This window comes from Plectropomus leopardus, chromosome 12, assembly GCF_008729295.1.
Source record: "Plectropomus leopardus isolate mb chromosome 12, YSFRI_Pleo_2.0, whole genome shotgun sequence".
Lineage (NCBI taxonomy): Eukaryota > Metazoa > Chordata > Actinopteri > Perciformes > Serranidae > Plectropomus > Plectropomus leopardus.
Window position 1 is genome coordinate 26654071 of NC_056474.1, and position 27135 is coordinate 26681205.

At 39.7% G+C, this 27135-nt stretch overlaps 1 protein-coding gene across 1 annotated transcript in view; it reads left to right on the forward strand.

Moving 5' to 3' along the window:
* carmil3 (capping protein regulator and myosin 1 linker 3) overlaps positions 1 to 27135 on the forward strand; it is a 106792-nt gene that overhangs the window by 62570 nt on the left and 17087 nt on the right. Inside the window, 15 exon segments of the mRNA XM_042496966.1 lie at positions 2160 to 2264; positions 7654 to 7723; positions 7829 to 7910; positions 11155 to 11251; positions 11342 to 11396; positions 13813 to 13985; positions 14980 to 15048; positions 15457 to 15550; positions 18493 to 18591; positions 18699 to 18818; positions 21399 to 21512; positions 22219 to 22394; positions 22488 to 22575; positions 25492 to 25617; positions 26559 to 26625. Of these exon segments, the coding sequence (XP_042352900.1) occupies positions 2160 to 2264; positions 7654 to 7723; positions 7829 to 7910; positions 11155 to 11251; positions 11342 to 11396; positions 13813 to 13985; positions 14980 to 15048; positions 15457 to 15550; positions 18493 to 18591; positions 18699 to 18818; positions 21399 to 21512; positions 22219 to 22394; positions 22488 to 22575; positions 25492 to 25617; positions 26559 to 26625 (1535 nt within the window).

The window sequence follows — 27135 nt, forward strand, 5'->3', positions numbered from 1 at the left end:
AAAGTATGAAACAGCTTTTTAAGGTTATTTTTTTGGCTAGATAGGACAGATTATCAAGCATGAAAAGGGGAGAGAGAGGGTATGACTTGCATAGGGCCACAAGTTGGAGTCAAACCTGTAGGTGCTGCAGCGAGGATGTAGACTCTGTACATCAGGCACCAGCTCTACCAGTTGAGCTACTGGGCATCCTAGAATTTTTTTTTTTAATTGTATAGAATTCAGCCACAACTTTGTGAATCAGCAAGAATGCAGTAGTCAACACACTAAAAATACTGTGCATAGTTTAGAGTGGATTTGAAGTGTCAGCAGGATTTAATGTAGTAAAGGTCACTATATTTGTTGTATAGAATACAATTGATCCTTCATATATATACAGAAATACACTACACAAACAATAAGGTCATTTATGTAGCTCCACTACTGGCGTTGCTTTAGGAATAGTAATTTCTATCTGTCACACATGCGGTTGGTCCACCACTTTCGTCCAGATTAAAATATCACAACAACTATTGAATATTTTGGGTTTTATTTTAGTACAGACATTAATGATGCCTAATAACTTCAGTGATCCCAGCATGTTAACAGTTTTACTTTTCAGTTTAACTTTGCTCTTACTTTTTTGTAACAGATTCCCAGCTAAACTAATGCCTGTCCCATCAACTAATGCTGCACTTTGCATTTAGGGCTAAAACTGTTCAGACTCAAACATGTGAAATTGTGAAAGCAAACATAAGGTAAACATTATACCTCCTAAAAGTCTGTATTTTCCGTCATCACAGTGAGAGTGTGAACGTGCTAATGATAACACGTAGCTCAAAGAGCTGTTGTGGCCTCACAGAGCCGCCAGCATGACAGTTTTCTTTATCACTCCCATTACTCCATGATGTGTGGCTTTATTTTGAAAGAAAATTGATTCACTCAACCATCTGGTGTTAATTGATTCTGAAGCAAAAGAAAATTAGTACAATCAAAGTAAACAAAACATGTTGCAGACAGTTTGACATGTCATAGCAGGACACACGCAGCTTTAGTGAATAACATTAACTTCCCTTCATGGGACTGAGTCATGCCGGCCATGAGGAAGGTTTCCTTAAATTGCTAATGTCTGAAAAATGATCTGAATATATGAGTAGTGCTCTTTGATTTCAGTGTTCATAGATTTACTGATGAGTGATTTTTGCGTTTTAGTTTATGAATAACTAAAATAATGACTCATATTAACGACACTATTAAAGCGCCTCGTCATTGAAGCAGTAATCGTTGTTTATCAGAATGAGGGTGAAAAAAATGTGCAGTAAAAAAACAACAACAAAAAAGCAATCTGTGCTGCACAAGTAAACAACATATCAGCTGCCTGAAGAGGGGTAGCAGGTAATCTTTCCCTGAAAAACAAACCTCATTTTTCTGGAAGATGAATACACCCCCCCCCCCCCCCCCCCCCCCCCCCCCCCCCCCCCCCCCCCCCCCCCCCCCGTCTTCCCCTGCGTCTCATCACTTTCCCCTGCTGTCTCCAGACCCCCTTCCTCATCCTCCCCTGCGGTGAATTATTTGTGCGCTGGGGGCTGAAATGGCAGATTGGCCGCTTTGACAAGTTCTAAACACAGATCGGAACCAGTGTACTGCATCCATCCTGTGAATGCAGAGGGTGGTCCCCATATGTAGTATGGCTCGGAGGGATGTCGTACATACACACACACATTCTCTCCGTCCTTTCTCTGATGACAGGCTAATGTGCTGTATGCCAAGCAGATGGTTGGATAATTGGTCAGTGTTACCTTTTTAACTGGTGGCAGTAATTAATGCCAACTTCACCTTTTCAGTGTCTGGTTGATATAACACCGACCTGAATGTCACAGCTAGCATCTGTCTACTTCTTTCTCTCCCTTTCTCTCCAGCTCCTCTTCTTCTTCTCTTTGTCAGTCCTCTACTTGTCTGCTGCAAAATTTCTGTCACTTTCTATCAGCATATCAACTCCCTCTGTCATCTGCTGTCTTGTCTCGATCACTCTCTTATCTGCTCGCTACCTTCCATTTTCTGTCTGTCTAACTGGCTGATTGTGGTCCATCTTTTGTGCTCGCTTTCTGTCCCGCTCTTCCCTCACCACTCCTACACATTTAAAAAATCTTTTCTCTTTTGTTTCCTTCGCCGTTCTTTTCCAGGAAAGCAAGAGATTCCCTGCCAACTTTCCGCCAGTTCTTCAGCTCTGCATTCAGCCTGACCCATGTCAGCCTGGCCTCTATGAAAGTCCCTCCTGATTCTCTGAGGTGAGTCACTGACACAGTTTTAACTGGACCTTGTTATGTCCTTAAGCATGTATAAGATGCAAAACACTACAAAACAAATGGAAAAGGAGCATCGGTACATCTTATAGCAGGGGTGTCCAACGTTTTTCACTGGGGGCCAGATTAGACAATATGACTTGGGGGCCAGTTGCTTCTCTTATTATATGGGCTAATAAAGGGGATTTTTTTTTTCACTGCCATCTTGACTGTTAAGAGGCTAACATTTCTTTGTTCCGTCTGCCACATGGCGTCATACCACAATAGGAGTGTTTTAAAATGGATAATTTTGCCTGCCAGATTTTATTTTGTAATTATCTTTCATTACTTTCATTATTTCTTTCGTGCTTCTACCATAACTAAATAAATAGGCAGTTTAGCGTTTTCTTTTCTGTGTCTGTTTTAAACGTGTTTATTGTTTTATTTCCTACATTTTTGTGCTGTAGCCTATAGACAAAGTTGATACCATTCAAAGTTCAGTTATAAACAACATGGATCAAAAATTTGATGCTGTGTTTTCTTTAAAATGAATTCATCCTCATAATTATATTGAATCCACATTTCACATATATAGACTTTTTGCCACGTATTGTGGCTCCATCATAAATAGAGGACCTGGATTTTTATTCGGCTCTGAAACGTGCTGCGGTGCCTGTGCTATAATTACAAGAATTATCGAGAGTTGCTGGGATCAGCTCGGGCAGCCGCCTGGCGTAGATCTGCACTTTGAGTGCACTTTTCTAGTTTCTATATGTATCTGGGCTGATAAGATTCCAGCTCCATACAGCAAAAAAGAATACAATTCTTATGTAAATGCACTCAAACTGTATTAAAGATGTTATCCCCCAGACAACCTTGGGAAGTGATAAAAGATGCATATGGCTCTGCTACTTAAAAAAAATCATCTCTTGGAGGTATAAATAAATAAGTGCAAAGACAAACAAATCAATCCAAGAAGCACATCAAAACAAACTTTTCAACATACACTGTTAAGATACTCAAAATGCTTTTTTAAAGGTTGGTTTTGACAGAGAAAGTGACCTGTGAGAAGTAAGTTCTGCATTTTCACAAGTAGGGAAAAACATCTACTTCAGTGCAAGGTGCAATAGTAATAAATGCACCAAAGCTTCATATAAATCCAAACAGCATGTTAAGTCCACATATCTACGGAGTCAAGGAACATATTCAAGTTTAAAGAATCCAGCAGCACAGAGTAAACAGAGCTACGAGTGTAGTCATCGGGATTCATTGTTTGAGATGATGTGATGGAAATTGCCTGCAAACACTCAGAACTCAGGGAAGAAACACACAAGCATTTGTTAGGTTTGAGGTAAATGCATTGTATTACAGTATATTTTGGAGAGATTGTACCTGAGTACAGAAGCCAAGTAAGCTTCACCCCTATCTCTCTCAGAAAAGCGAGAAAGTCTGTGATTATTTACGGTTCCAACAAAATCACAGAAGTCTTACGGACTGGTTCTCTACTGCTTACACTGATCCTTCCTAAAACAGCACATACGACAAGCTTAAACCTGAAAATCAAATGCCGCACAGCTTTCATGTGACATTGTTTCAACATCATGCCCAACATGGCCCGCCATAACCCACAAATGACATCCAGAAGGGCCTGACAGTGGCAACGATTCATAGCTCAACATTGAGGTCAGCGTTCAGTGCTTGTACCTGTAGAATGCAGCCAACATGGAAATAAGTAATATCTGTTAAGGTTTTATACTGATTACTAATAACTTTACTAATAAAATGCTGGAATAATCGGAATGACGACTTTCCCCACTGGGAAAATTCACATGAATGACCTCACATGTTGAAAAAAACTACTCAGAAACTCAAAGATAATTTTTTAGAAAAATGCAACCCAACTTCTTTGTAGCTTCCATTTTGTCCTCTGTCACTCTGCGTGATGAAAGGTCCCACCCAGCCTTTTCGGAGTAGGTCCAACGGCCCCTGAACGTCACAGCCATTTAGCAGTTCCAAAGGGGAGAAGCCTGCTGATGCCTGGGGTACCTCACGGTAGGCGAAGAGCAAAAACGGCAGCAAGTCGTCCTAGTCCTTGCCAGTGTCAGCCACAAACTTCTGCAACATCTTCTTAAATGTCCGGTTGAGTCTGGTGGTATGGTGTGTGTGTTGCCTGCAGCCAGAGGCGTGTGTGGGTTTATGAGTGCGCTGCCCGCTGTCAATGACGGAGCCACTCCGTCACAATCTGGAAAATGGTGTAGTGTCGTGACTTAACTCTTCTATATGAAATAGTTTCTTTGTCCTTGTCATTATAAAACAGCTATATCTTGCCACACATTATAATGATCCAGTGAGTTTCACAAATTGAGGTTTACGGATTAAATTAATGTCTGAATTGGTATTGGATGGAAAAAAAGTGGAATTAGTACATCTCTTTTGACAGTTGTAGTATGATAATCAGTGTATAATACCCCAGTACTCACTCATTTGGTAACCAAATCTCCTGTCAGTGTTTGTATTTGTGACTGCATTAGTCGCCCTGATGTGGCTGTGTCATGAATATTCCACACTGACGGTGATCAGCTCTGACTAGTGTATCACCCCGTGTGACAGCCAATTGGCAAACACTTACTTCCTCTTTATTCACAGAACCTCTGGACAGGGTGCACACACTGAGTTGGCAAAATAAACTGCAATAAAAGCCAAGAGCATGCGCTAATATACTCATCACACAGTCCATGTCATATTATACTGATATTGTGAGAGAGATGAATATACTCCCTATTGTGAAAGCAAAAACAAAGCATGTTCCTGTATGGTGTTTAATGAATAAGGACTGATGGATAAAGTCAGTAGAGGTGCAGATCTTACAAGAAATTATCAAAGACCTAATTTCAATATTATGGAGATATTATGGATATATTATACAGAGCTTAAAATGATTAGACAAATTAATTTGTCGCTGAAAAAAAATAACAATTGAATAATTGTCTCTCAGCATTCCTATCATGAATTTCACATACATGTAGGAGAAAATTAAACCTATATAATAAGCCTATAAAGACATGAAATAGTTTAAATGAGCCAATATGTAGGTGTTTGAGATGAATTCTCTTATCTTTATCATTGGAGCCAGGCTTTCTTCCTTGTTTAAGGTTGAGCAGCTGAATATTCACATAAATGTGTAGTCCAATAGTGAGCTAAATGATATGTTTAGCTGTGACGAGGGCTCGTAACATATGCGGGCCTGTTACAATAATTACATCATCGACTTATCGTACGATATATGAACACGACCTTGATCATTTAGCCAATTAGCAGTTAGCATTAACAGTAGGGTTTTTGCAACAATCATAAGACTTGGGTTTAGTGATGAAGAAAAATAAAATAACACTTCAAAGACAACACAGAGTTGCTTACCAGTAGCTTGCAGCTGCATTTTTGGAGTGGAAGACGCACCGTCCCGATAGTCGTTAGTTGCCAGCCCCTGGCAACCAAACGAAAAATTGATCAACTCGGACTGGATTGACAGACCAGTTATCCACCTTGTGTGTCACAAACTCCTCAAACTGTGTTGATGGACCTGCAAAAACACGAGAATTAGGGAGGTGCCACAGAATGATAAAAAACAGACACACGCAAGATAAGAAAAAGGAGGAAATTTGCTGAACCGCCACCCTGGTCAATAGCTACTATAACTCAAATATTCTCATCCCGTGGGAAACACACATTATTATATTTATCATATCTACACATTTAAAAATGTGAAAATATTTTGTTTCCATATTCCAATTCCAATGTTTGAATATTCGTAAGAATTAAAAGTCTCTAAAAAAAGGCGCACTTGGATTATTATGCCATTATATTATCATTATTTCAGTGGCATAAAATGGTTTTGAAATGACAATAATATTGTTTATCACAATTATTATTTCTGGGACAACAAAAGTGGTTATCCTGACAGGCCTAAGACAACAGATGCAGCCCATTTTTTTCAAACTGACCACCCCTTCAAGTGTGTTACCAGCAGTTTTTACTGATGCTGCCTCTCTGTGAAAACAACCATTTGTGCTGCTGACAATGTTTAGTCAGACTTTAAGTGGCAAAGAATGAATTCCCATTTGGGCCTTTCATGCTATAAATGTGTCCACTTGTGATGCTGTAAGGTGCTTCAGTTATAAGCACCGTCTAAATTACGCATAAGAAGGATCACTGCTGAAACCCTTTAAATTTTAGATCCAACCTTTAGCACACAGCAAAAGAGGAGACTCTTTAAGTTTGGTTTTTGTTTCTTCAGTTTTTGTTGTGCTATGCTTGAACACTAAAATAGCTCAACACCATATGGAGCATAGTTTGCATCCAAATCACGAGTGAGATTTAATCATCAAGGCTCGCATTAGGTTTCAAACGCCTTTCCTCGACAGCAGAGACATTTTCTATTATGTTGTTAGACTGGCCTTCAATCAGAGGACACAGATTGAAGCCCCCGTGTTGGCTGGCGTCCACCGTGCTGACGTGTCTTTGTGCACCACTCTGTATCCTTACCAGCTTCAGGAGATCTGTAGCTAAAGCAGCTTCGAGAGCGGCCAAACAAAAAAAAGCAAGTTTCCCTATGAGAATAAACAAAATCTTGCTGTATAACAGTTTCTCTGTTAGGTGTATAGCCTGCTGGTAGCTTCTCGTAGCCAAGAAACACAATCAATAGCAGAGTAAACAAAGCAAACTGCCAACAATTGAGATGATTGTGGGCTGCATGGTGGATCTTGGCCAAAACGGACAGAGCAGACTCCCCACTTAGCACTTCTCCTCTTTACCTCCTCATGGTGCATAACTCTTAAATGTGTATTCGCTACACAAGAACAATCTCCAGCTGAGCCTTGATGTGCAAATGCAGTTTTCCTTTTTGTATCCAGCTGTGCTTGAGTGTGTGTGTGTGCGTGTGTGTGTGTGTGCGTGCATGAGCAACAATTGGCCACTTCCTCTGAATAAATATTGAAGGGTTGGTTTTTAAGGTGATTTCTGGTGGGGAGCTAGTGAGCTTGGAATCTTCTTTTTAAGCTACTTTTCTGTAAATCCTTTAAGATGGCTCTAAAACTTTGAGGTGTGCAGAGGAGGACGTGGGGCAGGATGGGGTGGCGGGGAGCGGTTGGATGATCCGTTCAGGTTGTTAGAGGAAGGAAAAGAAGCAATTGGATTTGGGACTGATCTCTCTTTCTCTGTTTTTTTGTCATTTTCTCCTTGCCTTCATCAACTAATGGCCCTTTGTTTCTCTACCTGTCATTCTGTTCTCTCCCCTCTTTCCTTATCTCCTTTATCTCGCTTTTTTTCTCACTCTTTGGTTTTGTGTCCCCCTGTTCTGTCTCTCTTCTCATCCTACCCTGGCTGTGTTTTCCTTCAGGGCTCTGTTCCTAGGTCTGTCCAATAACCCTCATATCACTGATTTACACCTGGACATCAGCAGCTGTGAGGTACGCTCTGTTAGTCTGTGCTGTGGGTATATTCACTCATCTTCTTCACAGATTAACGCTCGTGGCCATCCCATCATGTCTCACTCCTCTGTTATCCTCCCACAGTTGAGGTCAGCGGGTGCTGGGGTGATTCAGGAGCTGTTTCCTCGAGTTTCATGCGTGGGGACATTAGACATCTCTGACAACGGTAAGAGACGTGTCCACACACACCCACACCAGACAGACGTAGATGGTCTGTTTTATATTTTCATATCAAAACACATTTCACATTTGCAGAATATTTGAAACCCTTTTGATCTCGGCCGTCATTGTCTGGACTCCAGCATGGGCAGTTTTTTATTTGAAATGCATCCTTTTCAAATGCATCTGGTTATGAAAGTGTCAGTAATATTATCTGCATTTTATATGTTACAAGCTTTAGAACTAAAGGGATATTGGACAGATTTCACATGTGAAGTTTGATTTACTCAAAGTTTAGTAATGTCATCAGGGTTATGTCAGCTCTTTAAAAAGAAAGCCTGAGTTACAATCTGGAGGTGTGGAGTTTGAGAAGTGGACATGCATTTTGAGAATTGTAGAATCCAGCCTTTTGGAGCTAGACCAATAATAGAGACTAAATGTCATAATATCTCGGCCACACAGATTTTGACCCTTTTATAGAAGTGCAGTACTGAATTGTTGGAATATCCCTGTAAAGCATCACAATAAATGCGAGTTACAATAGGCATTAAGGTGTATTTAAGTTCTGAAAACTTCAAGATTTAAACTTTATTAACGTTTCTACCAACAAAATTTAGTCAGAGAGACATGCGTCAAGGAATTGATAATTAACAGCAAAGGCTTATACAGTTAGATCTGTCTAAAGAGGCGCTGCTCTTTGAGGAAGCTGAAATATTGGAGCAGCAATAAGGGATGTGCAGGGAGAGCTAATCCCCCTTAATAAACGTCCATGAACATTAAAGCTGAGCTAAATCAACAGCACCAAAAGCTTATCACACAAGGAGGAGGTTGGGGTGGTAGAGTGAGCTACGGCAGCAAACATGGTTACTATTAGTGTATCAGTTGAGGAATTGTGATGTATCGGAGCTGCTCTACTGCATTGGTATGATTGCTGTTAGCCAAGCAGCTGATGAATGAGTCAGCGATTGTGAAAAATGAATGAAGCAGCTTATGTCAATGACCCAACACAAGGTTGACTTTAGTGCTCTGAACTCGCGCAGTGCTCTGTAAAACAACACTGATGCATTCATTCATAAGGAAATGTGCTGTTTCTTTTATGTTCAAATCTGCATAACTAAGTGGGCAAAGTGAGCAATGACCCAGACTCGGTGCACCAGACCGTCTTGGACCCCTTTTGTCCCAGGTTCACTGCATTTCAATTTGTTTTGGTAATTTGATTAATTGCAGATTTGTTAGTTGGTGTTGTATGTAAGCGGTGCAGATTTCCTAAAACAGGTCTTTCATTATTAGCTAATCTGAGCCCTGTCTCGAAGAGGGGCATGATGTTTAATTAATCAAAAATCAAAAATGATGTATTTTTAATCACAATTTCACAGTGTTCGCTGTGTCTGTGGGGATTGTGAATGTACAGATGGACTAGATTGAAGACAGATTTTCACCCAGTAAAAACATTCTGTTGGCACACTCTTAACCTTGCAACTACTGCTTTGCTTATACTTATTTGGTTAGGGGTAAGGGGTAAAAAAAAAGGTTCTTAGATGCATCATGAGAGAATGTGACTATTGTCTTGAGACTATGTCTCGATTCAGAAAAGTCAGTATTTGAAATTTAAAACCCATGTCTCAACATTATGATCATCTGTAACTTAAAACAAATTGTTTTTAAGTCTGAGCTGTATATTCCCTACAGCTGAAACAATTGTATAGTGAAACTGTAAAATGTGATGTAAAACACTTTAAGCTAGGCAGCGCTGATCAAATATGTATTAAGATTCTGTCACTGCATGGTCTATTTCTCACATTTTAAAGTTTTCACAAATATATTTTAGTGTTCTGTTTAGCTGTAAAATAACAGTTTGCTCCAGCCAGTGGAAGGTGCTTAGTTTTGTCTCAGCTTTATCCAACATGGCAGCTAGATCACATGCTTTAAAATATGTCAGAATCTTGATTCATAATTGGTCAGCACTGCATCTAACCGCATTTCATGGAGTGATGGAGTGACCGCTGCATTATAGACTCCTCTTCTCTGATTGGTTGTTTTCGTTCACATGCTGTCTTGTGATGGCATCAGAAGCACTTCCAGGATAAAGAGGAACCTGTTTTTTTTATTTTTTTCAGATCACCCCTCTAATGTACAACTGTTTGGCTAAGTGACAGTTTCAGAGTCATTATTATAGAATTAACCAACTGCAGCTTTAACAGCTAAAACATCTCCGCTGTTTTCTACTGCTATTGTGTTTAGAAAAGATTATGGAAATAATTTATGCTGTTTATTTTAATTATGGATTATTACAAATCTGCTGTGTTTTAAATGTAGTGTTTTAAAAGTATTCATGCAGCGAGACAAATTAAAACATGTTTAGAAAATTTTGAGGCATCTAGTTGCATTGACAATAGTTTTATAATTGCATCATAGACCTTTGATCCAGCATCAAATCATAATGTGCCTAAAGCTTCCCACCCCTACATCTGATGCTTCACAAAATCAACAAGTTCATTCTTTCTAACTCTAACAGCATAGTTTTTTTACAGTTATTGAACCACTTTCTAGACCATAACAAAAGCGATGACCACTGCCTTCATGCCTACACAGCCATTAAGCTATTTATTTCATCAATATGTGTCTCCTTCAACACACATCTCTGCTGTAGCCCCTGCACCCCTTTCTGCTCCGTCATGTAATAGTTTCTGTTTAGTGACACAAGAATAAGCTCACTGCATGTGAGTGTATTTAACCATGGGTATATTTTGCTCTCTGAATGAGGCATTTAAGTCTTTGTTGCTGAAATATCTTGCCATGGTAACCACTTCCTCTCAGCAAGCATCATCCATCCTTGAGCTTTTGAAAATGTAGTGGGTGGGAGTGAGGGGGGGGGGGGGGGGGGGTGTTAATTAGGAGTATTTTGGAATTTCAGTGGGCAGTGAGATTTTGTTCCAAAACAGTCCATGAGAAGAAAAAAAACAGCTTTGTAAAGTCAGGAATATTCACACCTGGCAGAGTAAATGGTGACTCACTGCTGTGACAGACCAGAAATTTTATGTAGTAAAAATATGACTTGATGTACGTTAGCATCTCATCTTGTTTGTGTTCAAGAATAACTCTCGTAAAGTTTGATGCCCGTTCTTTTCTGTACTTAGAAAGATGTAATTAAAGATTTTCTTGGAAGTGGGTTTTCACAAAGGCTCTGGAGAGCGCAGTATTGCTGGCGTTGCACTCCAGTGATGCGTGTGGTGTGTTGGTGGTGTGCGCAGGTTTGGATGCTGACTTGCTGGCTGTCATCCCGGCGTTCTCCAGGCACCCCTCCCTCAAACACCTGATGCTGGGGAAGAACTTCAACATCAAGGGCAGGTACGGCCCGCGAGGGGGGAACCAGCTGTGCAGATGGTTGTGAAGACAATACTGATGATGAATGTCTGCCTCTCGTCTCTGCCTCCTTAGGGTGCTGGATGAAATTCTGCAGAAACTGGTTCATTTGGTGCAAGAGGAAGAGTGTGTGAGTTGGATTATGTAACATATTGTACACAAATCCTCTGTGGCGTTCCACACAGATGCACGCCTACACATGCCTCACAGATTTGTAGCCGCACACACATCTTGCGCGCACACTTGTCGCCGTTTAAATTCTCATGTCCTCATTCATGCGCATTTAAGCACAATCTCCCACCTGCCACACACACAAGGTGTGAACATGCACACGAGTCATGTTGTCTGTAAGCTCGGCAAATTATTCATTTGGGCTCAGTGTATTCGCAGGGCTCCCCGGGCTCTCTCTGCTCTCCGCTCTGCAAATCCAGCATGACAAGTAGCTTACTCAATTATTTACCACTGTTGATGGTGATAGCTCTCAACGAAGCCCTCGCGCCGAGTACGGTCTGATGCGTTTGTGCGAGCGAACTAACAGAGGCGCAGATGGGTGTCAGTGTGTAAGTTTAAAGGAAGTACAGCAAGTTTGTCAGACGTTGGCCTGTTGTTCAACTCGCCCAGCAAGTTATGACAACACGAACATCAGAATCATCTGTGTTTGTCTCCTGGACTGCTTTGGTAGGGGCCCCATGATAACACTTCAGTACATGAGTCACAGAAGGCTGCGAGCATCAAAAGCGAGAAAATAAGAACAAACCAGGAGACAGTTAGCTTAGCTATACAAAAAGACGAGAGGCAGAGGGAAACGGCAAGCCTGGCTCTGTCTAAAGCAACAAAATCCCCCAACCAGCAAAGCATTCACATGTTATGTCTTTTTTGTTTTTAAATTGTTCACTCTAAGATCAAAAAAACATATTTTTCTTCTTACCTGTATTGCTGTTTATCAATCTAGATTTTTTTTGGGTGTGAGGTGCCTTGTGTTGGAGATATCGGCTATAGAGATGTCTGCCTTCTCGTATAATGGAACTAGATGGCACTCAGCTTGTGTTGCTCAAAGTGCTAAAAAAATACAATTGAAAAACTCAACAGTTGCTCAAAACTTTCCAGAAGTCATGACCCAGTTACTTAAGATAATTCACTGAACTTGTTGTGAGCAGTTTCATGGAGGAGCTATTTTCTTTCTACCAAACTACACCCACCAACTACGTACATCAGTGCGCGGAAGCGTGCATCTACTCATGGACTACAGACTCGTGCTCGTGACAGCGCAAAATGCAAGTGGCAAGTGCCAATTTAGCTACATTATATTGGACATCTCTACAGATGATGTCTTCAACACTTGGCAACTCACACCGAAACCATCTACACTGATAGAACTACAAGTAAAATGTGTATTTTTAATTTTGAGGTGAACTGTCCTGTAAGTATGAAAATAATCACTTGCAGTTCCTCCACATTTTCAACTTTTATTCTGACAAAAGCTGACTAGCTGCTTGCTTTATATTTGGCATACAGACATGAGCTGGGAGAGACTAACTCTTGCATAGAAAGTGAATAAGAATATTTTTTTTCCAATCTTCAAACTATTGTTTTAAATTTAGCAAATTTCCTTTTCCATAAGAACTTAGTAATGGGAAAGGTGATGACTATCTTGGTTCCTATCCAAAATATTTTCAGAAATTCAAAAATATGATTGGACACTGGAATTTTTAATTAAAAAGTACCCAATCTAAAAAAATGACTTGGTGGTGTGTCCAGTGTGTAGCATTTAGGCAGAAATATGGGCAGAAATTAAATATTATATTCATAGCTATGTTGTCATTAGTGTATAACCACTTAAAAACTAACAATCATGGTGTTTCTGTAATCTTAGAATGATCTGTTTATACGTGCAAACGGAGCAGGTCCTCTTCCACAGAGTCCGCCATGTTTTTCTACAGTAGGCCAGAATGGACAAATCAAAGACTTGCTCTAAATAGGACCACCTTAGTTCTCCTACTCACTTGGCACATGGGAGATATTTCAGTGCTCACTGCTCAATGCCACAAAATCCTACATGCTAGACCTTAAAACTAATTTTAAAACTGAAATGATTTCCAAAAATATTTAGAAAACAAACTTTATACTCAAAAGTTGTCTTAACGCATAAAGCACTGCTCAGAATGTTCTTCTGATAAAAGATTATCATGCACTGGGCCTCTCTAAGCAAGAAGAAAAACAATAAATGATTCAACTACAGAGGCTTTGAGCGGAAAAAGGTGCTTTGAAAAGCTAATTTACATCCAGGTTCATGTATTACTGACAAGAACATGGATGAACAACAGGTTTTAAGTTTTATAAGAATCATTTCAACACTTACACTCTTCTGCACTCTACCTGAAATACATGTATGATTTTGTCTGTTTTCATCACTTAATGAGTCCATCCTCCAAAAAACCTTTAACATAAATATTACTACTCACATTTATTTCACTCCTGGGACTTATTATACACACCATCTTCCATTTTTTATTTCCCCCCATGCTGTCTCCTCCTGCCTCCCCTAGGCCCTGCAGTCTCTCTCGCTGGCTGACTCGAGGCTTCGCCAGCGGGGCACGGTGCTGGTCAACGCTCTGGGCTCCAACGCCTGCCTACGGAAGGTAGACCTGAGCGGCAACCTCCTGGAGGACTCCGGGGCCAAGATGCTCAGCAAAGCACTGCAGATCAACACCACACTCAGGTGTGTGTGTGTCTAAGAAAAAAGGCGGATTTCCCTGCAGATCAGAGTGCACCATTACAGAGGAGGAGAAAAAAAAAGAGGAGGACAGATGAAAGAATAGGGTCAGAGAAAATTAATATGTTAGGTATGGTTTGAGGAGAGGATATAGTGAGGTTGCTCGGAGGCAGAACAGCGAGTTCAGTGCAGTGCTTCAAAGATAGAGGGGGGAAACATGAACCATGTAGGAGATAAGAAGGTAAGACTGAAGACTTGGAGGGATAGCGAGGAGAATCGGCGGAGGGAGGGGATATGGCCTTCAGGCATACAATGTATTGCACCTCCCTTAAGTAAAAGAAAAGAAGAAACTGAGTGAAGAGGTGTGTGTTTTTGGAATGTAAGGAGCAGATGGAAGCTCTGAGATAGGCAGAAGGAATGACAGGAAAGGAGGACAGAAGCGAGACAGGGGGTAGGATGGAAGTATTAGGATGGGGGGGAAACGGTTGGATATGGACTAGAGAGGGGGAAAGTTATGAAGGGAGCGGAGAGGGAGACCACCCAAGGAGTGAGATTTGGGCTTAGCTGATTGAATTTCTAGGGCAGAGTGAGTCGAGGGAAGGAGAGATGGAGATGGAGGAGGAGGAAGATGGATGAAAGGGAAGAGGGGCTGAAAATGACTGATATATTAAAAACAGGAGTTAGACAGTGCGGAGTGTAGGTGGAGAATCTGCACAGAAGCTCATTAGTTGCATGGCAGTTGTTCATGCATTCTTAATGTTGTGATATGGACTCGTTCTGTGCATGCAGCAAAAAAGAAAGTCCTGACAAATGTCTTGCTAATCCTTCTGTGATGTGTTTGTGCAGCTGCGTGGTCAGATAAGTATGCTGTGATATTATGCCCCTGTGTGTGTGATTGTGTGCGCGCGTGTGTGTTTTAGGAGCATTAGAAAATGACTGATCTTCTCCTTCTTCTCTGTGCCTGTCTCCCCCTATTTCCTGCCGGTTTGATCCCTCTCAGGAGTGTGACGTGGGATCGCAACAACACCACAGCGACAGGCTTCCAAGATGTGGCGAGGGCGTTGGAGCAGTAAGAGGAACAGAACACACACACCAAAAAAAAAAAAAAAAAAAAAGAAAAAAGTTTGAAGAGGAGATACACACATAAAACGGATCACACACACACACACACACACACACACACACACATGAAAGGCGGATAACCATCTCTGTACAATGTTTACTATTACACAGCGTTTCATCAGTCGTCTGACGTGCACGCCAGTCAAACTGTCATTTTTTTCACAGTGTGTGGGTGTGAAGTTTGTGTTTATGCATGTACAAGTGAGTGTGGGTGCATTTGCGTATGAAGGAGTTGGAGACAAGTGTTAAAAGTGCCCTGGGTGTTTCCTGTTTGTTCTTGTTAACGTCACAATTCTTCCTGTTTATTCTTGCAAGGGTAATATTGTCTTTTCTTTCTTTCCTCTCCACTTAACAGCAACTTTACCCTTCAGTACATGCCCCTCCCCCTCAGTGATGTCACTCAGGCGTACCGCAGCGCCCCAGAGAAGACGGACCAAGCCCTGACCAAGGTGAGCACGGCTCTGTGCCTTCAGTTTTCGATGTCTAAATTTGCTACATCATGTTATAAAAATGCAAATTGTTAATAGCATTATCTGACAATTAGGATGATGATTCATGGGTTTGATGAATGAGTTTAATTAGCTTGTGCAGTAGAAGTGAAGATTAAATATATAAAGCTTTGATATTGCTGTTGTGGGATATGTGCCATACAGAAAGCCAATAACTTTTTAATGCCCTCTAAATATTTGGGTTACATATCAAACCAAGTGAATGCAGACAAATGCCTGAACATAAACTGTTATAGTAGTTCAGTTTATGCCATCTCCATATTAAAGGTAACATACCTGCCATTCTGATGACTGCAATATTTTAAGGACATCTTGAGAGGATTTCTTCCAAACGTCCACTTGGACTCAACAATAATTTCATTAGAATTTGGTGGTCAGAGGTCAAGGTCATTGTGACCTCACAAAACATGCTTTTGGCCAAAATTCAAGAATCCATATGGTATGACAAAAAATACACACAATTGTCTAATAGAGTAAAATGAAGTGATGCCATTTTATATCAAAAAGGTAAACTTCATTGACATCACAATGTTGCACAAACAGTTTTCTGGCCGTTATTCAACATCACAACTCAGACCGGGAACAGAAGAGACATTTGGTCTGACACTAAATTGGATGTAAACTGTAACTTGACTGGTTTGCAGAGGTATACAAGCATGAGGCTGTAATTCTAGTTCTCTATGTAAAAAAGTCTTAATTACAGTCAAATTGATTAAAATTAGGGCTGTCAGATGATTATTTTTTAAAATCTCAATTACAGAATTTGAATAGTGAATTGCAGTTAATCACATTTTTTTAATCGTATGTTTTCAATTCCATTATTTTGCATTTCAAAACAGTTCAAATCAGTTGACTTAATTAGTAACCAAATGAATGTAAAAAAAAACAAAACTGCATGGGACTAGCATAAGTGGGCTCTGTGGGAAGCTCATGGATACCCGCAGAACCAATTTTTGTGCCATTTTTTCATTGTCAAAATTCATCCTAACTTTTGAGCGTTATTTGACCTTCTCTTTGAGATGCTGGCATGAGATGGTACCACTGGATTCCTCAGGTCTTCTAGTTTTATATGATACCAGTATAATCACTGTATCCTTAAAATTCAGCATGGTACAGGCTCTTTAAGACAGGAATTTCAGCCAGCAATTAACCTTATAATAAAAAAAATTGCACCTTATATGTGGTCCTTAATGGCATCACAATTGACACGTTAACGCTGGCAGCTTTAATTAAGATATAGATAATGATGACGAGCAATAATGTTGTTATAGTAAAAAAAAAGAGTAAAAAGGTAGGGATGATAATAGAACAAGTATAAATATGAAATATTAAAGTTATAAAACATCACATAAAAGCAAGACAAAATAGTTTTTGTTTTTTAGTTTATGTTTAAAACTATTCATATTTTCAGCTCCTCTCGGATCCTCTGGAGGGCTGTTCAGTGGCTTGAAGTGTAATGGCTGAAAGCAGCATCACCAAATGTTTTTGTTCTGCTTTGTAGAACAGTGAAAAAGAAAAGAACTGGAGGATCTGAGGGACTTTCCTAGTTCATAAACTAAAAGCATTCTGAGTGGTTGTCCGGTGCACATGCAGTGCTTTACATAAAACTATACAATACATTTAAAACCAATACAAAAACTAACAGGTAACTAGTGTAAAGACTTAAATATTTAACCAGAGTGCATTTTGTTACTTAAAAACTCACTCTGGAAGGTGATGGATCTCTTTCACAGATCATGCTGCTTTTCTTGCCACAACACATGGATGTGCTCCGAATATCGATGTTCTCCGGTGTCAGTGCCCATTCACATTTTATTTTTTGATCACGGAGGCGCCGCGTCTGTTCATGTGTGTGCCTACGTGCCGTTCTCTGGCTGTGTCTTCCGAGATGTTCTCTTCATGAAGCCAATCAAAACATTCTATTTCAAGCAGCATTTGCATAAAGCAGTAACCTCCTCTTATTGGCGTGACAGAGACATTTACTGACAGCCAGACAGCAGCCTACGACAAAGACAACAAAAGAGACAAAGACTGCATATAGACAACAAACATTAGCTATTTCAGCTTTAGTGTTTCTTTTTGCCTTGATGCATTTCTTATCTTGCATCATGGCTTTTTAAAATCCAGATCTGAATATCCATCAGAGAAAGGTGGGCTCGCTAACATTGCTAGACTGGCTAAATATAAACATTTGTCATTTTAGATAGTGAACAGTGTGGTCATTTTTGTCAACATGAGTGCTAACTAAATGCTGTTTGTCACTTGGCTTGTAAGCTGCAGTTAACAGAGCAAGTCTGTTTACGTTGCATGTCAGACTCCATATCCCCGGCAGCTCAGCTGTCAGTCAGTCACACATAGCATCTCGCCTCCCCAGAGGTTTGGAGGCTAAAGGAGCATTTCTGATACATCTCCAAAAAAAAAAACCCACTGGAAAAAAACAAATCTAACTTTATTTTTACATGACGTTATTTTGACTGTAGGATCTTTCCAGCTACAAAAATAGTTCTGCTGTGGAAGCAGCTGCATAGATAATTTTCTAGCTGTTATCTTAAGTGTGCATACGGAGTGTTTGAAGCTTTATTTGGGTTAGGGTCCTTGTTTGTCTGCACATTGTCTGTGCAGCTCCTAAGTCCTTGAAGAACCACCTCCGATTCTATCTTTCTTTACATAATATGATTAAGCAGTGAACACTTCCACCTGCTGAGTCAAGAAAATAAATCAAAGGCATCCCGTTTATTTCTGGGGATCAGAACTCTCTCTCCAGTCTCCTTATTACCATGCAAATGGACTTGTCTCCTGTCTCCTGCACACTGTGCTTTGTAAACACCTGTCATCTCCACTCCCCTCTCTCCTTGTTTGTTTTCTGTGTGTGCGTGTGACAGATCCAGCGTGCCCTGCTTAGGAACAACCAGACTCAGCGTTTCTCTCAGAAGCAGGCTCTCAGGCTGCACCAAGGCCTCGTCACCAGCACTGCCGAACAGGTGCGTGAACAAGTCAAGATTTTTTTATTTTGATGTGTATTCTACTGACATGTTACTTTACGATTACATGCATTCATGTGTTTTTTTTCTATGTTTTATGTGTGTAGGTGATGGAGCGTCTGTGTGTGCGGGTGCAGCAGCAGGTTTGTGTCCTGAAAGGCTGTGAGGAAGGAGAGGAGGTCCAGACGGCCAGACAAATCCTCAAAGAAGCCAGGGACTCGAGAGCTGTGAGGACATTACCACTATATTTTGTGTTTGTGTGTGACCTTTAAACTGTAATCATTTTCATAAAGCCAAAGGATGTGTGATGCATACACTAGAAAGAAGTGCACTACAGTGTGTCTACTCAGATGTCTAGCCTTTTAGAATAAAAAAGCTCTTGAAAATTCACTGGATGCCCATCATCAAACAGCAGACAGAAAATGTTAGCAGCTATCTAATGAACACAGTGGAGCATCTAGCGGCTAAAGAGACATAGGTTTTCCTCAAGAGCTGGAGAGACCAAAAATGAGGCTAAAAGGAGAGTTTTAGCCCCCCCACCCCCCTCCCCACCCCTAGTTGTTGGTGCGCCAAAATGGCCAAAAACAAATGTATTAATGTAGGTTCAATATTTATAGGTACTTGTAATCTATTTGTGTGTTTTCACTGTAAACACTGTAAGCTACTTTATACTTCACTGCATTTCAGTGGAAAGTATTGTAGGCCAGTTATTTGGCAGATTATGACTTCACACTTTAAGATAAGGCACCCTTCATATAGGGTTAATACCCCTCAACACATTGTTTCATTAATGGTGAATTAATAATTTACTAATACTTTACACATCAGTTATAAGAAAATGAAACAAATTTTAGGTTGCCAGGTTGTGTCTGGTTGGATAGTCATAAATAAAGATTAACAAATAAGCAATCAGGCAGTACTTTTAACAGTTTGTAGGAACATGTGACAAACTTGGCAAAGCAATTGAAATCACCGAAGACATCAGATAAAAATTAATCATCAGCGATTGCAACTGTCCAGGGGCCAAGCCGGTATAACAGTTTGAGTAAGATTAAAATAGAATTAAGGACAACTGTGCAAACTACAAACCCACCTGGCATAGGTTGCTATGGCAACACTGGCACATGGCACACTATAAAGATACAGTAACAAAGAAGTGTCATAAACTGTATATTGGACCAGGATGAGCCATCAATAACCAGAACATGGAAGCTTTATAAAGGTCAACCCAACGAATGAAAAGTTTGTTTGTGCTGAATACTGACAGAGTATCAATACACGTGAGTATCAGTACACAGACCCACTAAACCACACTAAAACCCCCCGGCCCCCAAAAAACAAAACAACTAATTCCATATTGCACTCTGTTGCATGTGTGCTGGTGCGACAGTGGAGTGTTTAATGTTACAAGTGCTCTCAACAGCCGAGTGTAAAACATGGGGACGTAACAAATAAAAATTGCTGCTATTTCATTGTTAATTAGAAAAAACTAATTAGAAAATTTCTAAGCTTCACAAAGTTCCAGAAGGAGCTGCTGCACCACCTCCTGATTTCAGTTTGTTTTGCATCCACTTCTGTTAGAAACTGATGATGCACGCACATATTGTTTGTCTTTGTCACTTGGATTAAAGCTCCATGGAGGTTTCTGAAGTTTTCTCGCGAGAAATCAATGCTCCAAATGTACACGTTTCACCTGTAACAGTCCTGCACTGTCCAGCACTTCACAGAAGCAGAAAACTCGCCTCCTGTCAACTCTAATTAGGCTAATGACTGTCAATCACACATCAAAGGAGACAGCCAGGTGGAGCACTGCTCCCTGTTCAGAGCTGTTTTTCTCTGTGATCAAACAGAGCCAAACAGGATTAAAACCCAGCGTCTAAACCAAGAAAAAAGATAATGAAATTAAGCTAAAGAAAGAACAGCAATTAGTGACATTTCTAAAAGCTCTTGGCAAGAATAAACCAACAGTAAGTAACAGTATTTACATGAAAAAAAAATCCCAACCTGCAAATGTAGACTGGGTTTTTTTAATGGCTTTTAAATGAAAATAATATATGAATGAAAATCAGTAATTTGGTCCACAGTAATACAATCAGCTTTTAGAATATGCTGATTTTTCATAAAATGTAGTTAAAGTTACTGTAAAACTTCAATTAATAGTCCGGGCTATTATTGTCTTAAATCATTCACCTCAAGAGGCTTATATTTGGGACAGGCATCTATATGGGGCGGGCTTTTACTTTCATTCACACAAAACTGTTGCTCAGCAAAGATGGAAATACAATCAAATTATTTATTTAACACTTTGAAACCTGGGCAAATTTGCTTTATTTATTTATTTAAAAAAAAGGAAGATGGTAATGAGCAACAAAGGAAGAAATGACTCAAGTACAGAAAATTACCTGAAAATTTGCCAAAAACAAACAAACAAACAACCAAAAAAACCCTGAGAAATTGCTTGAAAAAGATAATATTTCAATAACTCCAGCAGGTAGCCAACAACCCAGTTTTATACATCCAAACAACCTCTATAAGAATGAACTGCATGGCAACGACACCGCGCCTCTAATTGTGACAGAATGTGTCGCCATACTGGGCTAGTATAAGGGACTAGCTATTTAATTAGGGACTAGGCTTATATATGGAGTTTTACAGTAGTTATTACTATTTACACCTTAATTATAATAATCAAACAGTATAATACACGGCTCAAAATGACTTTTGAAAAAGGCGAGATTGTGCTTAATGCTTTATTTTCATATTCATTTAAAACATTTTCTTTGTCCTGCTGTTTGTGTGTGTTTCAGCTGTATCCCTCACTGTGTGAGTTGGCCCATGTGTTGTCTGTGGATGGCCCCGTCAAACAGCGGCTGGACACTCTGGCTGGAGAGCTGGCTAAAGCTGCCGACAAAGAGCTGCAGGTACGATGGGAGTGGAACTGCAGCCGTAATCGCAGACAACAGCCGTTCCCCCGATGCATCCGTATTTTAAACAGAAGTTGAGCTCTGGACTAGTTGCATTTAAATTGCCCATTAATGGCGTGCGACTGTGTGTGTGGTGCAGGTATGCTGACTTCAAAAGAAATGTAGCATTGAAATTCACAGGGAAGAAACAGTTTAACATTTTTTTGGTTCAGTTCTGTTCCCATTGGGATTCAGTAGCAGTGGAATGATAAAAAAGCAGCGCACCCCGAGGAGGAATCTGGGGTACTTTCTATTGAATTTGAAACTTTCTTGAGCATAATTCAGATTTCTGTTTGTGCTTTCTAATTTTGCTCTCATGCACAAGGCTACATTTCTAATTTTCAAAGGTCAAGATCAGTTAAAATGCAAAAACTCAGCTCATGCACAGCTGTGGTGTGAGCTGGTAAAGTTAAATCTTGAAGAGGATGAACAGATCATCTGAAGAGTTGGTGGCTGATACATGGATGAATGGATTGCTGCAATGCACATAAATAAAAGATAAAGACAAGTCGAAGTTAAGGAGCTGGATGAAAATCTAAGTGAACAGATAAAGAAACACAGTGCATGAAAAATTAAATGCTATGGAGATATCGATGTGTATTTATTGAGAATGTATTAAACATGTAAGCAATGTAGTGATGCATGTTGGGTTAACTGTGTCCAGGTGGTGGTGGACTCTATGGTGTCTCTGTGCCGCGAGTTGTGTCCAATGTCCTGCTCAGCGGCCGAGAGACTCAACCCGCCTCTCTCGTCCATCTCCGAACAAGTTTCGATCCCTCGCTCCGCCATCCGCAACGCGCTCTTGGAGAGAGCAGCTGAGGATATCAATAGAGCCCTCGAGTAAGAAGGAGAGCTGGTGAAACAAGCCAAGCCAAGAATTCAGCTAAGATACTGATTTTATTATTCTGTTTTCCTCCACTCTCCTCTTTTCAGGGAGGTGAAGCTGTCTGTGGTCTCCTATCTGACCAACTCCATCGTGGATCAGATTCTACAAGAGCTGTACACAACCCATAAAACCCTGGTACTGGTAATACCCCTTTTCTGCATGACTTCTTTGTAGAAATGTAGGAACAAAATGTATTCGTCTTTAAAGCTGAAATCGATAACTTCATAGCAAAGATGATTTAGGCTCGGCTCAGACTACAGAAGTGTTTGGGCTGATTTATTCTTGATTCACCCCTCCTGACAATCAGAGGGGGGATCTGATCTAATGGTAAACCCAGATTATCTGGTAATGTGAGAGCTTTACAGATACATTCTTAAACCTCCTGAACTGCTCACAGGCCTCATCGGGGCGGCCCTGATAATTTCAGATATGTTCAATGTGGATTTAAAGTCTGGTAGATTATGATTACATCAGTACTTTCACAAAAGCCAATAAGTGACATAAGTCGACTAGGAGACGGGAGCAGCTGACGGTGTTGCCAAACAGTAAACACTCGAGCCCTTGAGGCTCACATTATCTAGCCAGAGTTGTTTAGCCTTATGCTTTTGCTTTTTTCTTAAAGCGAAGCATAGTGAACATTACAGCAGGTTGCTGCACCATGTCAGTCTCTGTTTTGTTTACAGCTGTTTCCTTTGATATAATTGTGGCATGAAATTTTCGTATCATCCCATGCCTGAGTGTGTGCATGTTAGAGATTACGGAGAGGTACATCTGTAAAGTTTGTCCTTGTGAATCTTATGCCGCTCAATTTAAAAATCTGTTTGGATTTTAGATCTTCAGTAGTCTGATTCCGGCCTTAGGCAAAGCGTCCAGACAGTCAGATGCACCAGAATGATGGAGTCTCCAATTAATATTAAATCTAATGTTATTAGAAAAAAGGTTAAACCACCCTTTACTGTAACAGCAGATCTAAACATTATAATTATTAAAAAACTTTACAAATTTCAGCTATAAATTTGGATATTTCAAATGATTTTCTAAAGGAGTAGTTCAGCATTTTGGGAAAATGTCTTGGGTAAAAAGAAAAAAGCTGAGGAGATTAATGTTACTAAATTATTCTAATTTTCACAACACTTTTTTTTCCCGGTTAATTTCCTTGTTTTTTTTTTTTTTTAATTTCTTTTTTTAAACCAATTTTCAGGTAATTTGCTTGTACTTTTCACTAATTTCTTGCTAATTTATGGGTCATTTCTTCCTTTGTTCCTTTGTTGCTCATTGCTCACGTTTTGGAAAGAAATTAAGCCAAAGGGTTAAGTTAAGCTACACTGCCTCCACTATCTGTGGTGGTACTGTTCCATTTGTCTGTATCCATAACCTTTCGGAAAACACACAATTTTTGACGAAGTGAACGCACAGGACAGACAGGAGGGATGGTCTGTCAACTTCTCTGTCTCTGTACCTAATGTTGACCATAAGTTAGCCCTCAGGGAACTTTATTTGGAGTATGCACGGCTGCATGTCAACAGGAATGGTGACAACAAGACTCTCAACACGTGTTTTTCCCAAAATATCGAACTATTCCTTTAAGTTGCTTGACATAAATCTGCGATCTCTAAGTCATTTTGGGAGGTAAGACATCAAATGTGTTGATATTTAAACCAACTTTAAGAATGACACCCTTACATTGATCCAAGCTCCATCCCCAGAAGTAGGTTAGAAGTGATTGACAGGCTGCAGGCACGCCCTCCGCCTTAGACTTCATCTCATTGGTTGGATAAACAATCCAACCAATGAGATGAAGTCTGAAAATCTATTGGATTCCAAACTTTGGAATCCAATAGATTTTTATTGCTACTATCCAAAATCAGGAATTTCTTTTAATATCCTCTATATGAGGAATAATTTATGTAATAGTTACCTACTGCCACTTCAACAAAACCCATTCACCATTGTGTACTTTTACTGATTTGTGTGCTGTTTGTTAACGACACTATGATTCATTTCATTTTGTGAGTCAATATTTTTTAGTAGGATGAGTCATGGATTCATCTCAATACTGAACACATTGAATTTGTTGAATTGAATTGAGTTGAATTGAAAGTGTTGCAGAATGATAAATGTTTGCTTTAAAAGTCTGTGTTTATTACAGAGTACACATAATATTGATAAAATGTTGCCAAATATGTGCAGCGTGCCTCTAGTTTCCTCAGCGTAGAGCAGAGCTTTACAGAGTTCTGTAGAGTCAGCCCAGAAATCCTTTTACATTACTCTCAAATGTCAAAGTCAACACTTAACAAAATGATAACATCTACTTTTAAGATTCAGTTTAGAGAGTTCTGGATCAGTGGTGGTGCAATTTGACATGAAGTGCAGATTAAGCTCATTATTGGCACCTTATGAAAGACTTTCTGTAGCATGGAGGACCTCATTAAAATCTGATGTCTTGAATGTTTGTGATAGAAATCTCCCATGCTGTCAAAAGGTTGTGTATCTTTAATGTTCGGTTTAATTGAAGTAGGTAAAATAATTGAGCTGCTGTGTGTCATTACCATATCAGGATGAAGGGTTGTAAGTATGGAGCAGCTTTTCTAGGAGAATATTGCACTCAGAAACAACATAACAACCAGATATGAGTCTGTTAAGGACATGATTAGACCCTGCAGGTTCTCCTTTCCATAAAATTGAATTGTTTAAGATGAAGCCAGTAGAAAAGGAGACAAAAATAGACTTCTTGCAATAACACCACCGGCCTTGCTCTGTTTTGCATTCCATTCACTGCCTCCACCGTTACATCTCATTTTCTCTTCTCTGTTTTGCTGCAGTTCGTCCTCTATCATGCCTCACTCCGCTTTGATAATCAAGAAACTGTATTTTATTCATATTCTTCATGCAAACTATAGCAAAGTACCATCTGCTTTGTTTGCGAGTTCCTTGTGTACAAGGGCGGACACACTTCTCCTCTGAGATTGTGTTGAAGGTTTCGGGTGTCATCACTGTGTATTTGTGTGTTAGTGTTTGTGCATGTGTTCTAATGTGTGTGTGTTGAATCAGCTGCGACAGGTGTCTCAGGCGAAGCGTTGGGATGATGTTGGGACGGGAAGGCGCACTATCAGACAGTCCAGAGTTATGGAGTCTCTGGAATTTCCTGATGAGGACTTTGGCGTCAACCTGGGGATAGTAAGTGTCTGAGGACAATATGACAATATTGTTACAATATTGACAATATTGACAATATGTGCATGCCTTGGTAAATCAGTAGTGAGTTTCCTTTTTTATTCCACAGGTGCAAATGTGAATGAATTATTGAACATTACTTAACAGGGGTGGGAATCACCAGAGGTCTCATGATATTAAATGATCACAATACTTAGGTCACAATACAATATTATTAGGTTTTAAAATGTTTTGCAATATACTTAGTACTGTGATTATTGTGCAGTATATTGAGATTTAAAACCTTTTTTTCAACTGAAAATTAAGGAAAAATATTGCCAACATCTGTTTAAACTAATAAGATAAAGTTTCAGTCTGTTCACCTCATTTAAGTCATTTTTATTGCAACAACTTGTATCTAATGGAATGAAAAGCAACTTATTTCATTATTCTTGTCCAAAAGTTTGATTTGTATTTGTAATATGAATAACTTATATAAATATAGAAAATCAATACTTTCGCATTTATGTTTTGATACAATATTGCCATGCAAAATATTCAATACTATGCCTTATTGATTTTTCCCCCTGCCCCAATTACTAAATAACTTATTTTGCCAATTTGCTTGTCAGCTGATACTTTCACCAGTTGTACCTCCATTTCCTCTGTTATAAACCCTTCAAATTGACAACTGTTGGATTTCAGGATATTGAAGGGACAAAGTAAGCAAGTGGAAAATGTAGCTTTGTATTTTAGGCATGGGAGATATAGAGAGATCTTTGATTTTTACTATTTTGCTGCGAGATCAAAATGTAATGAAGGTAATGATATTTCATTAATGCTGAAACAACACATTACCCTTTTCCTCTTGCTTAGTTTGTGTGTTGTTGTAACATCCGTGTTGAAATATTTGGATAGTGTTTGAAATAAAGTCATGGCTCATTACACATTTCTCTCCCTTGAAGGACACAATGGCTATTAAGAAGAGGAGCTCCAGAACTAGAAGAATTCGTCCTGTCTCCACCAGACTGAGTGAGTTGTCTGAGCCTCAGCTTGCAGCTAATTACCCTCAAGTGCTCATGTAGCATGATATACTTACAGTTATTGCAGGGTCATGGTCAATTGACTCTTCATATGTGATAAGTACTGTATCAACTTAACATGATGAAATGAGAGATTGTGTCTTTCAATATGTAAGCTGGCTTTAACTTTGCTCACCCGTGCTAATGCTTATGCTAATAGTGACTGTGTGACAGCCTTTTTCGAGATATTGACATGGCCTTTGCTCTGATAATGCCAGACTTAACTCACCACTTTTAGCCCCACACCGCCACTAATGGTCTAAGAATAGCAGAGTTGCCTCTCCTTTTTATCAATGCTCTGCATAACAGGGCAGCTACAGTGGCATGGCTATGTAAATAAAGCCCATAGAAGTTTTTCATATTTGTCCTCTCATATTTGTGTTTAGAAAAATATAACGGAAGAAATTTCATATTTGATTGTAAATTCAGTCTGTTTAATTGAAATCAAGAAGACCTTAAA